The sequence below is a fragment of the Cannabis sativa genome, chromosome 4, assembly GCF_029168945.1.
Source record: "Cannabis sativa cultivar Pink pepper isolate KNU-18-1 chromosome 4, ASM2916894v1, whole genome shotgun sequence".
Taxonomy (NCBI): Eukaryota; Viridiplantae; Streptophyta; class Magnoliopsida; order Rosales; family Cannabaceae; genus Cannabis; species Cannabis sativa.
In genome coordinates this window covers 49,239,339-49,252,163 of record NC_083604.1, presented here as the reverse complement: position 1 = coordinate 49,252,163, position 12,825 = coordinate 49,239,339, and the positions used below count along the sequence as shown (strand labels likewise).

Sequence of the window (12,825 nt, the reverse complement as noted above, 5' to 3'; positions counted from 1 at the left end):
CCCTTTCCATTACAATTCGCACATAGAACATGATGTCTGACATTTGTACTTGAAGAAGCAGCTTTGTTGGAGCCCTCATGCTTAATCTTCTTCCTCTGATTAAAACTTGCAATGCTAGCAGGTCTCATTGCAATCAGATCCCGCTCATGGGCCCTCAACTCAGACTCGAGTTTGTCCATGTCGGAGAAGTTAGGATTGTTCAATAAGTAATATAGAACAAAACTATTATACTCCTGAGGAAGACTATAAAGTATGAGTTTCACCCATTGTTCCTTTGATAAATCAATTCCTAGTAGATTTGCCTTTTGGAATTTCAGATTCATCAACAATAGGTGCGAGTTAATGCAACTACCAGGATGCATTTTCACACTATTGAGTTCTTTTGCAAAGATACTAACTAGGAGTGGATCGGGATGAGGGTTATTCATTTTGGCACTACAACATATCAATAAACAGAAGTAAGGTTTCGGTTCTATAAATTCATACACAGGTTCAGAAAACAAACACTCACTTATGTTATAAAAATACTATATCTAACATAGTTTATTTTCCAAGGTTTCCAACGAACTGATACAGTGTCCCGTTTAGGCGAGAGTCAAAGCATCATCCATTGAATAGAGTTGTCAATTCATCTAAAATGTCAAACATTCTAGCAACCTTTTATTCGATCAAGATTGGAATTCAGCGTTGTCCCGTTTAGGCGAGAGTCAAGGCAATTCTATCTTATGAGCTTCTACCATTGTTTCGTATTCTTATAAGTCTTACATAGTCGCCACCATTAGGGTGGTCATGAACCATATAAATAAACCTATAAGAATACTTATCTTTCGAGATTAAACGGCGCTAACTTGCTAATGAACGTTCCTCAATTAGGGAGGATTACTCACTAAAACAATAGCTATGTAAAACCAACAATGGAGATCGAATTTCTCTTTTATTAAAGCTCATTATTTAAACATGTATTTTGTCTAATCATTTATATTCCATATCTCAATAATGAAATATTACAAATTAAAGTAAAAAACTTTAATTAAATTTCAGAAATGGAATAATTTTGAAAAATATCTTATTTAAGTTGTTTAGAAAATCTAAATACCCAACTTAAAAATATTCCTCAAACAATGACTTAATTAAATATTACCAATTAAGTAGTAAACACTTAATTTAGAAGATATTCCATTTTAAGTTCCCATATTTAGAAAATATCAACTTAAAAAAATATCTAAGGAATCTTAATAACCAATTTCCAAAATTCTTCAACTTAATTTATAATAGGAAATTCAAAAATATTCAAATCTAAGTTGATTTGATAGATTTAACTAAATCTCAACTTAAATAGGAATATTTAATGAAATTATAAAATTAAGATTCAGAAAGAATTTATATGGTTATAATTCCATATTTAATTAAAACAAGAAAAATACATATAGCTTTCTAGAATATGACTATTCAAACTATGTTTTTCTTAAATTAATTTCAAGGAACAATGAAATTAATTATGTTGCTAATCAATCTTTTATTAGGTCAAACTAATATAATTAACCTATCACAGTTATCCAAATTAGGCAAATGGGCCTTCACAATTGGGGTTGTTCATGCGAGGGGGAGTTGGGTCCAGTATGTCGCACCCACTTCTAAGGCTCCCAACTCTCACACAAGGCCCAAAAGAGAGGAATTTAACCTTACAATGAATAACTGTTATTAATTGAATAGGCTCACAACTAAATGAGCCTAAATAAAATCTATCAGTTATGATATTTTATCTAGCAACAACCACCTATATGTATCTATAATAGAAATTAAACATATAGGCTCACACAGGCATACACATTTGGATGGATCCTATCATGTTGCTAAGTCATACACAGATGAAAGAAGTTTGTAAAAATTACCTGTTACAAATTATTTACTTGATCTATCGTCAATTGAACCTTTGGTTAAAATTAGATCAACTGATCTATCATCAATTTAACCAAGGCAATTTAGATCAAGCAATAATAGGTTTTAGAAAACTTACAAACAATCTAAAACACATACTCCTGCAACAAGATTAGATTTGGATAGTTGGATGTAGGATTTATTTAATTTTAATCATTTATTTAGAAAAATAAAAATAAAATTAAACCTACCATTTTGAAAAATTAGGTTTTGGGTAACCTAAATGTCATTTCAAAATAAATTGCTAACTTTCCTTTTAAATTTCATGTTATTTAATAAATTAAAAATAAAATAAAAAATGGTAAATACATACCCTTTTCTTGTTTTACAATTTAATTTAATTAAAAAATAACAAAATTTAAAAGTTAACAAAAATACCTTATTTCCTCTTTTAAAATTATCATGATTATTATGATCTTATTTTAATTAAGGTCAAGTTACCAAAAAAAATTAATATCTGACCTTAAAAAAAAATAAAATAATCAAATTTTAAAGGAAATAAGAAAAAAGGTAAGCAAAACTTGATTTTTTCCTATTTTCAAAATCAAATTACACTAATATCTAAAATTAATTTTAAAAATTAAAATTAATTTATTTCTGATAATTAGATTTGAAATTTGAAAAACAAAAATCAATATACAAAACTACACAAAAAATCGGAATTTAATTCCATGAAATAGCATGAAAAATCGAAAAAATTGGAAAATTGGATGCACTGTACGGATGGCATGCTGTGCATGGCCATCCGCGCACGGATCTGGGGTGATTGGCCGAGAAATCACGGCGCAGGGAGGCTGCAAGCAGCCCTTCCGCGCGCGTGATGAGGTTGCTCGTCACGCCGATTTTTCCAATTTTCAAAAATTCATAACTAATTCAAATTAAATCGAAATCGAGTTCTGTAAAAAAGTAAATTGCTTAGAATTTTCCAAACTATCCAACAAAAATAATTACAGAATAAAAACAGTAACCATTTTTTCCAGAATTCACAAACAACATTCAAACATCAATATGACACTCAAAGCAACATGATACCATCCAAAAAACAAGCAAATCGTTTTAAGTCCAAATTTCTTGCAAGCAAATCAATTACCCTGGCTGCGGGTGCCGGTTGTTGGAAGTTATTTTACCAGATCTTAGATCTACTCACAAGTATGTTGATTTAACAACCTAAATATGAACTTCTAAAACGATATGAAATTAAACACATAAGAGTATCGTAAATCTTACAAAGTGATTGCGGCGGAATATATATGTCTCCTCCCACTCATCTCTAACCCTTGATTCCTTTCTGTAGCAGAGTATAATCAAGATCTGAGCCCGAAAGTCCTTCTTTGTTGTCTCTGATTTCTACACAGCCTTCCTCACTATGATTGAGGTATTACTTGATGTGTGTGGGCACTACTCTAGCACTCATATATTTCGAAACAGTGAAGGTATAGAGAGAGAGAGGGTGGCGGCTCATAGAGAATTTTCTGAGAGAAAATTCTTTCAGAATAATGCTGTGAAAGCTTTTTCAGAGATGTTAAATTCTGAAGCCTTTGCCTTCTATTTATAGAAGACCACCAAGGGCTATGATTGACATTTTGAACTGAGAAAATCAAGGGAAAAGGAAGGTAAAGGGGGCCGGCCTAGGCAATGTGGAAACAAGGCTTGCCTCTTTTCCAACTTTCCTTTTCCTACACTTGATAGTTTCCCTTTTTGTGAAATGTTGCCAATTCCACTGTTCAACCATATTAATGATAAATCTAATTACTTAATAATTAAAAATAATTATCAAATAATATATTATCATTTATTTTATTAATAATGAAACTAATTAAAGTTTCCTAATTAATAAATATGCCCTTCAAAATCTCTATTTACTGTTTAGCCCTTAATGAGTGCCAAATTCTCAAACTGACAAGTTTATCTTGAGAATTTTTAATTGATTAATTAAAATCAATTAAATGAGTCCTACAAGTAATATCATCTCAACTAGTGAGGGGACCATGGGTCTATATATCCGAGCTTCCAATAAGCAGATCTAGAATTTACCACTTAAATTCACTGACTTATTAATTCTTCGTTGAATCCACACATAGAACTCAGAATTGCACTCTCAGTGTATAGAATGCTCTATATGTTCCACCATATAGACACATTATTAGTTATCCATTGTTATAATCCTAATGTGATCAATGATCCTCTATATGGATGATCTACACTGTAAAGGGACTTAGATTACCGTAACACCCTACAATGTATTTTATCCTTAAAACACTTAACCCTGTATAAATGATATTTCAACTAAGTGAAATGAGTACTCAATCATTTATCTCGTTTGGTTAAGCTCAAAGGAGATCACCCTTTGCTTACTATTCGCCAGATAGAAGCTATAGATTCCATATTTATGTTAGCGCTCCCACTCAATCGCACTATTGTGTTCCCAAAATGTATGTATTGCCCAGACTACAGTTTTAGGCTTAACTAACAAATCAAAGAACACGAATAACACTCTTGAAATTAAGCCTAACCATATCAGGATTTAGATCATGTGATCTAGGATCAACTTCTGATATTGATTTGAATAGATGTTTACGGTAAGTTTCAAAATCTAATTCAAAGTTCAATATCGGTCCATTCCAATGCATACTCCATGCATCCAACCTGAGCTTTACTTTAACCTATGTTCTGGAAAGAACATAACATTTCTCCAAATGTAAGTAAACTCTGTTGTAGATTGTCATATCAGTGAAACCCAGTGTTCTGATAAATCTAGGAATACTTTATTCACATAGTCATGTTTATTTTCCACTGTGCTGACAACACAATAAACATGTTCAAGTATCTGAAAGGGGTTTGGATGAATTTATAAATGAAATAGACAAGCAATTGATTAAGTGAACCAAAACATACACAAGTGAATGAAAAATTACTTCTGTTACTTTATTGATATAGAATAATCTGGATTACATTGAAACAGAGTTTTATTTAGGGCATAAAACCCAACAAAACGTTCACGTTGCACCTTACTCAATTCCTACAATGCCAAAAAAATACATTAGATACATGTACTTGTATTTAAGAGTTTATCTTAGTGTTAATATAATTAGCGTACCAGAAATTCAGGAGTTAGTCGACTTTCAACAAATTTGCACCAATCAGCAGCGTCGATCTCGGGGTGCTTTTCAGGGACTTGTGCCAGTCGTCCCAGATCATTCTCTTTCAACGCGGGCATTATGATGTCTTTTGTCATCCTATTCTTGAAGTCTTTCATTAACTTCCCAGCTAGGATGAGACAATCATGTTTGAAGGAGTCCGGCACAATGAACCCCGTCTATTTTGAAGGAAAAGAAACACGGTTAGAGTCAACATTTGGAGTAATAGAAAAACAAATCAAAATTCTAACCAATAATAGCTTACCTGAATGTCTTTCCAAACTTTATTTTTCAGAGTCGGGTTGACTTCTTTCCAGTTTTTATAGGTCAACCCTATTGTCTGCCGACATCTGACTCCTAGAGTGGATACGAGCTTCGCATAGCTTTTTCCACAGTATTGACCTTTATCATTAACTTCGAGGGCCACTCTTTTGCCCTGATCCATTAGTTTGGATATTTCATTCATTTGCGTCGGCCCTCGTGTACGTATTGTGGTTGGACACTCATTTTCTGCTCCCGAATCAGATCCTGATTCCGAGTTCGCCATGTCTACACCATTAACAAATAAACTTTAAAGCAATAAGGGTATTAACTAATATTTTCCTCTTTTAATTAACTTTTGCTCTTTATTTTCTTTGAAAAATAAAAATCCACATTGAATCTCTCAAATGAAAGAAAAAAAAATAAAAAAAGAAGGATTTTATATGTTTATTTTGTTAATGTATTTAGTAACTAATTATAGCTAGTTACTAATTACACAATGTAACTAACTAAGTTTCTCACACAATTTATTCATATTAATTTATAAATTACTCAAATTCTCGTTTTAGTTGATTAGAATGTTGATAAAATTGAAAAGTTTACATAAATGTGTATGTAATTATTTTTTATGTAACCTAACTTCTTATCACTATATTATAATTAACTAGTTATTTGTGTTATGTAAATATTATGAATGCTTTTAGTAAGATTTATCCTAATTCTACAGAAATTTCGGCAGCATAACGGCTGTAATTGGACGTTCCCAAAAATTTTACAAGTGCCTAAAATAACAAACAAAACAGATATACAATACAAAATTTATCCACCCATCCGACCGCAGTACATGTATTCGCAGAACCTACTTCACTACGGATGAATATTTAAGATATTCAAACTCAACTAACATGCATTGATAATTTATTATATAATAAGAAAAAGTTAGTTAAAGTATATACCTATAATTGCAAGCTCAAATACGCTACACACAAAATTATGCCGAACCTACAATATAAAGAAATACAAAGATTTTGCAAAATTAATTATTTCATTACTTATAACTAGTTATTAAAATTAGTAACAAGTTAATTAGTCACTAAATTATACATACATATATATATAATCAATTATATCTCACACTATTATCTCAAAAAAAAAATTATATCCCACACTAATTCAATTTTAAAATTTTTATTTTTAAACTATACACACACACTAATATATACACACAATATATACACACATTTTATACACACATATTCAATAAAATATAAAAATACATATATATACTATATATTGAGGTTTAAATTTTTACCTAATAATCGCAATCCGACGAGCAATTCCGTCAAAACTCCGGGCACTATACACATACAACACAACATTAATACTACTAATAAAATTAAAAAACCCAAAAAATAATTTACAAAAACCAAAAATAAAACAATGTACATTATAAAAATGAATTGAAACTACATTTATACCTTAAAGGAGGATGAGATACAATGTTTTCTCAACAAAAAATGGTGGCCGGAGTTATATATACCCACTATTTTTGTATAGGTTCGGATGACAGTTATATAGGGAAAAAAATCAAAACTTTTTGGGTGTATAGGATTAAGTATCGAAAATAGAAGATTTTGCAACAGAAATGGGCTAAAATGGTTGAGATATGGAGGAGAAAATGGCTGGCGGAGGGGTGGTTGGCGAGGGTTTTCTCTTCTCTCTGTGGTGGCTAAGCTCTTTGGTTTTCGCGTGAGAGGAACTGAGGAAGACGAACATAGGGTTTGTATATATAACCCTATGCCGTCGGTTATTATAGAATAACCGACGGCATGGGGTACACGTGTCAAATTTCACGTGTACCCTATGCCGTCGGTTATTATATACCAACCGACGGCATAGGGTTATATAATCAAACCCTATGTCGTTTATTTCCAAACCGCCTCTAAATGGGATACCACAATTTTATACCTACGGTTTTTATAAAAAAAACCGCCTCTAAAGGTAAATTTTCAATAGGCAGGTATTTTCAGACCCTTTAGCTTCCCTTTTTATAAAATGGGTTCAAAAAAGGGAAGCTAAAGCCTTGTTTTGTAGTAGTGCATTCTCCAAGCTTTCTCATCTTGAGATTTGATGAAGGCTCTCATTCTAACTTTCCAATAAGGATAGTTAGAGTCATTAAGCAACGGTGGTCTAGAAATAGAACTTCCTTCTGCAAAAAATGACATTTTAACACAAAAACGTTATAGGACCACACTAAGAGTTTAGTGTTCCGCTCTGATACCAATTGAAAAACCATATTTTTGCAAATGTCAGTTGTATATAAGAAAATATAAAAACTGGAAGCGTTTGCAGAAGTAGAAAGTAATTCTGCTACAGCAAAACGGAACAGGCAGAATATAAAATATTTGCAGAAAAATAAATAACTTGACACAAGAGATTTATACGTGTTATCAGTGTTCTCACGAACACTCCTAGTCCACGGGGCCACGCCCAGAGAATGAAATCAATTAATAAAGTATCAAAATTACAAAGATAATTGACTTAAACAAGTTTAGACTCCCTCTAAAGTATTGCCGCAATCCTTTGTAATCCACTTTATGAATCTGAGTTCTTGAAACACCTTCAAGCCCGAACTCCCTTCGTCTTTGAAGTGTGAGTGCTTACTTCCTCCCGAAGTAAGGCTTCAACAAGTCTTCTCCCGAAGACCAAGTGCTTACTTCCTCCCGAAGTAAGGCTTTATCAAGTCTTCTCCCGAAGACCAATCTCTTGTTAAGTCAAGTAGTTCTTCAAAACCTCTAGGACAGAGTAAGAACAGAAATAGAACAACTAGAACCTAGATGAACAACTAGGCTCTCACAAAACAAAGAAACACTCTCTTCTCTCAAAAGATAAATGCAAAAAATGAATAATGGAAGAGGTAATTCGAGCGGTTGCTCTCTAGGCTCTATTTATAGAACATAGAAACCAAAGAGGCAACCACAAGTTCGAATCTACAGCTGTACAAGAACTTTCCTAAAGAAACACGATCTGCTACATCAGATTCGGTTGCTGACGCAGCAGATCTGACCAGAAACGGGGAACTTGCTAAAATCGGGTTCGATCTTCTATCAATGGTTGATTCCTGCCAAATATAGATTAGATATTCTGATTGTATCAAGATACAATACAATCGAAATCAATAAGGAAAAGTCAATAATCAAAGTTTCCCTAAAAAAGACAACTTTTCAAAAGAGAATTCCTTGTCTTTTGAGAAGTTTTTCAACGAAGGAAAGATCAGCTGAAAGTGCAACTTTACAAACAGGGAAAAGGGCAACTACAATCCAAATTTATAAGGCAAGAAATCGAATATGAATGCTCAACAATCTTACCATAAATGGAAAAAAAAATTTGTCAACTAACTTGCCAAAAAAGGACTTTACAATATAGAAAAATAAATTTAGGCTATCTTTTTATCATAAATGATGATCTAACTGTAAAAATTAACTTTGGAGATTGATTGTCAATTTTTGGAGTTTGAGTTGCTTTGGCAAGACCCACTCAGTGTAAGTTGCAACTTAAATTTGTAACTCTCTTGGGGTGAAATTTTAGGTCGATAAATTCAGAACTGTTATTAAAGTGTGAGACATGACTTTATAGAGCATTAGAATAGCTTTTAAATACAAGTTGAATCGTGTCGATCAAATCAATATTGAGTGAGTTATGACCATTTTATTGAAGGTTATTTTGGGCCTAGTACCCAGGTTGACATCCTGGTGCCCAAGTTGACATCTAGCACCCAGGTTTACATGTGATGTTAACTTGGACCTTGGATGAGTGAGAAAATATGTCTGATGTATTTTCTGATGCCTAGATGATATTTTGACACCACTTAGTCCATTTCTGTGTTCTAACGAAGCTGGTCACCAATTCTCGTAGATGTTGTTATTTTGCAAAAACTAGAGACTCAAAACTACCCAGTTTTCGAGTAAATCACGTTGTTAGAAAAATGAAAATATGAAGTTTTGAATTTCCCTCTTCAGAATTCATGACTCTCAATTATGATGAAAAAACAGACCAACGGTCGAGGCAAAATTAAAATCGGATAAGTAGAAGTATCGCACCTGGCCATTTGTCAAACCTGGGTGCTGGGTGCATATTTTGGAGCTTTTGGGATGTCATTTTAATACTTTCAAGGTTATGGAACTTGAGGATGAGGTAGCCAACCCTATTTTTTTTTTACCATTTTGGAGATAATTCCCAGAGCAAAATTGGATTCTCAGTGATAAAAACTAGCAAAATTGGTATTTTTTTATCAAGCTTTTTAATAATTTTTATAAATTTTTTCATAATTAATATAACATTATAATTTTAGAAATTAATTTTTTTATTAAAGAGGGAAAAAATTTATTGATCAAAATTCATGTGGTAAAAATACTAATTTTTAACTGTAAAAGAAATAGAACCTAACAGAAATGACATAATTATGTAACTTTTATATTTTATGGGAGATTTTTAATAAGTCTTATATTTTAGGGGGAAAAATCAGGTAGTGTCAAAAATTTAGGTGGCAAAAATGTTAATTATTATAAATTAAATAATATAAAATATTGAAACAGTATATAAAAAATTAAATAAAATTTGGAAGAGATAAATTATATAAATATATAAATAATAAAAGGTAAGTACTCAATGGCTATATTTTTATTGTAACCATGATGGTTATATTTTTTGACCTGTAATAGCAGGTTACCAATAGGTAAAAATTCTTTTTTTTTAATAATTAAATTAATCATAATTAACAATTTTTCTAAAATAATTAATTTCAATTTAAATATTTAATAACACCTTTTTTACCAATTAATATTTATAAATAATTTTGTTTTTATATTTAAGTCCCTATTATATTATTTTTAATATTTAAACCATTTAACTATAATATTTACAATAAAATTCTAAGTTTTTTACAAAATTTAGACTTCCATCCCTTATAAAATAAATTTTTGAATACTTAATTAATTTTTAAAAATTACATCTAATTATTATTTTGCAACAATTGCTTGACCCATCTTCTTCCTTTATAAGATTTTGGTTTATCCCAACCTAACATTTGTGAATTTTTCATTTCGATACAATCTCCTACATCTCTGCCACAAACTCATTTCTCTATTCAATTAGCTACACTTAGATTTCTGCTTAGTTTTTAATAATTTTCTTGTTATTTTCCTACAGTTATGCTTATTTGTAAAAAAGAAGCAACAAATTCAATTAATTGGTAATCTACTCTGATAATTTTTTTTACAATCTTTCGATTGATGAAGATGCTTTCAACGAGGAGCAAAAATAGTTAATGATCATTAATTTTATGGTTGTTGTTACATTTTTTTTACTTAATTTTTTATTTTTTAGAAGAAAAGAAAAACTAAATAAATTGAACTAATCTTGGACTGACACACTAATTTGGCACTTAAAGGTGTTAAAAAATAAGATTGAGCGTAAAATTACTTCTAAAAAGAGGTCATTCATACTATTTTTTATTAATTAAGGTTATTTATATAATAACTTTATATTATAAGGAGTTTTGTTGCAATTATTTCAATTATTTAAGTTAAAAAATAATTAGTAAAAGATCTTTACTTATTAACAAATTAGGTGACTATTTAATGATTACATTTTTATTGTAACCATCGTGGTTACATTTTTCTTTAACCTGTAATAGCAGGTTACCAAGAGGTAAACATTCCTTATTTAGAATTAATTAATTATAATTAACTATTTTCTTAAAATTAATTAAATATTTAACAAGACCTTTTTTAGCAATTAATATTTACAAATAATTTTTTTATTTATATTTAAATCCCTACTATAATTATTTTAACAATTAAGCCATTTAATTATAATATTTACAACACAATATTTTTTTTTTACAAAAATTAAACTTCTTTTTACAAATTAAAATTCTCTTCTTATGATAAATTTTTAAATAATTAATTATTTTTAAATGATATTTAATTATTTTGTTACAATTAGATGAACTAAGTATGAGGCCTCAAGCTAGTCAATCGATAACAAAATTTGTATGTCTATCTATCTATCTGTATATCGATATAATTTTAATTTTCTAACATCTCATTTTTTTCTCGTTTTAAACTTAATACATACATTCATTGCCTAGTTTATCACTAATGGTTAATCTATTCGGTAATTTAATCTTATCTCCCTAGCTAGATGTTATTCTTACTAAATCTTTTATAGTTTGAAAGATTTGTCAAGTTTTCACTTGACCATAATTTATAAAAGTTTGAAATGATATTGTTATATTATTTATAATAATATAATATATAGATTAAATATGTGTAATAAACTAATAATATGTAACATATGACAATGTATATTAGTTGTCATCTTTTTGTAACATTTGGGAGTTACTTGTTACTATGAGTAACCTCCACCATCATCACCAACATTAAGAGTGTAAAAAGATGTTACACATCTTAATTTGAAATTCTTAATGCTATAGGAGTTATGGTGTGTGTAGGAGTTACATTTGAGTCCATAACATCTATGGGGTTATGAGTTTGAATTTCAAATGGTGATGATATCCTAAACACTATATAAAGAGGTCTAAGGTGCTCATTTTAGAGATGAAGTTTTCTATCAAGAAAGCACTTTGCTAGAAAACCCTAAGGCTTGATAATTCCTAAAGCTATTTCCATGAGAGTTCCCTTAGTGCTTAGAGATAGGGGGAAATAAGGTTTTGGACAAAGGTGTAATACCTTGTTCAAGTCATGGTGATCCCCACTAATCTACACTCAAGGTTGTGAGTGAGTGATCTTCTTTTTTTTCTTCATATTATATATACATTATATAATATTGTGTATTCTATTAATATTCTTCTTCTATACCTTTCATATATATGCGATATATATAGTGTATATCTATGTGTATTATAACATATATTTAATCAATCTCTTTTATTATTCTTGTACTATTTTTACAATTGAGTTGTATATATCTTGATTTATCTTCCATTGTAATAAAATCTCTAACAATCAAAAGCTTATCCATTTTCAATGGAAGAGGAGATAAATCAAGATTGTGAGAATACAAGGATAAGAGATTTTATGTGAATGTGATTTACTATTTTATATGATAGTAATATATATGATATATATGAGCTATATATATATGTGTGATATATATGTGATCATGTGTTTGTATCATATTGTTATATATAGTAATATAGAATATGATATTTAAATTATGTGAGATATATAATATATAACATGTATATATGAGTAATATATATTATATATATGTAGAGCATGTGATATAATATATATTAGTGATATTAAATATGTAGAAATAATTATTTCTATGTATTTATATGAGACATGCATATAAACTACATATATTATATATAATATATATCATGCATGTGTATTAAAGTATATATGTTATATATGTGTGAGATATGTAACATATATAATTGTGTAATTAGTATATATATATT

General features: G+C 29.8%; 1 protein-coding gene across 1 annotated transcript; it reads right to left on the bottom strand.

Annotated features, from left to right (window-relative positions):
• Positions 1 to 4,423: 4,423 nt before the first annotated feature.
• On the bottom strand, positions 4,424 to 5,671 carry LOC133036510 (uncharacterized). Its single transcript, XM_061113050.1, has 3 exons — positions 5,341 to 5,671; positions 5,036 to 5,254; positions 4,424 to 4,957 (listed from the first exon to the last, which is right to left on the bottom strand). The coding sequence occupies exons 1-3, from the start codon at positions 5,620 to 5,622 to the stop codon at positions 4,859 to 4,861; spliced, it is 600 nt and encodes a 199-aa protein (XP_060969033.1). The 5' UTR covers positions 5,623 to 5,671; the 3' UTR covers positions 4,424 to 4,858.
• Positions 5,672 to 12,825: the final 7,154 nt, after the last annotated feature.

What these genes read in the sequence shown, in the direction of transcription:
- LOC133036510 (XM_061113050.1), bottom strand. Translation starts at nt 5,622, where the DNA reads ATGGCGAACTCGGAATCAGGATCTGATTCGGGAGCAGAAAATGAGTGT. An exon ending in AAGTTTGGAAAGACATTCAG is followed by an intron (nt 5,255 to 5,340) that starts GTAAGCTATTAT and finishes CCTTCAAAATAG; the next exon opens with ACGGGGTTCATTGTGCCGGA. An exon ending in GACTAACTCCTGAATTTCTG is followed by an intron (nt 4,958 to 5,035) that starts GTACGCTAATTA and finishes TTGGCATTGTAG; the next exon opens with GAATTGAGTAAGGTGCAACG.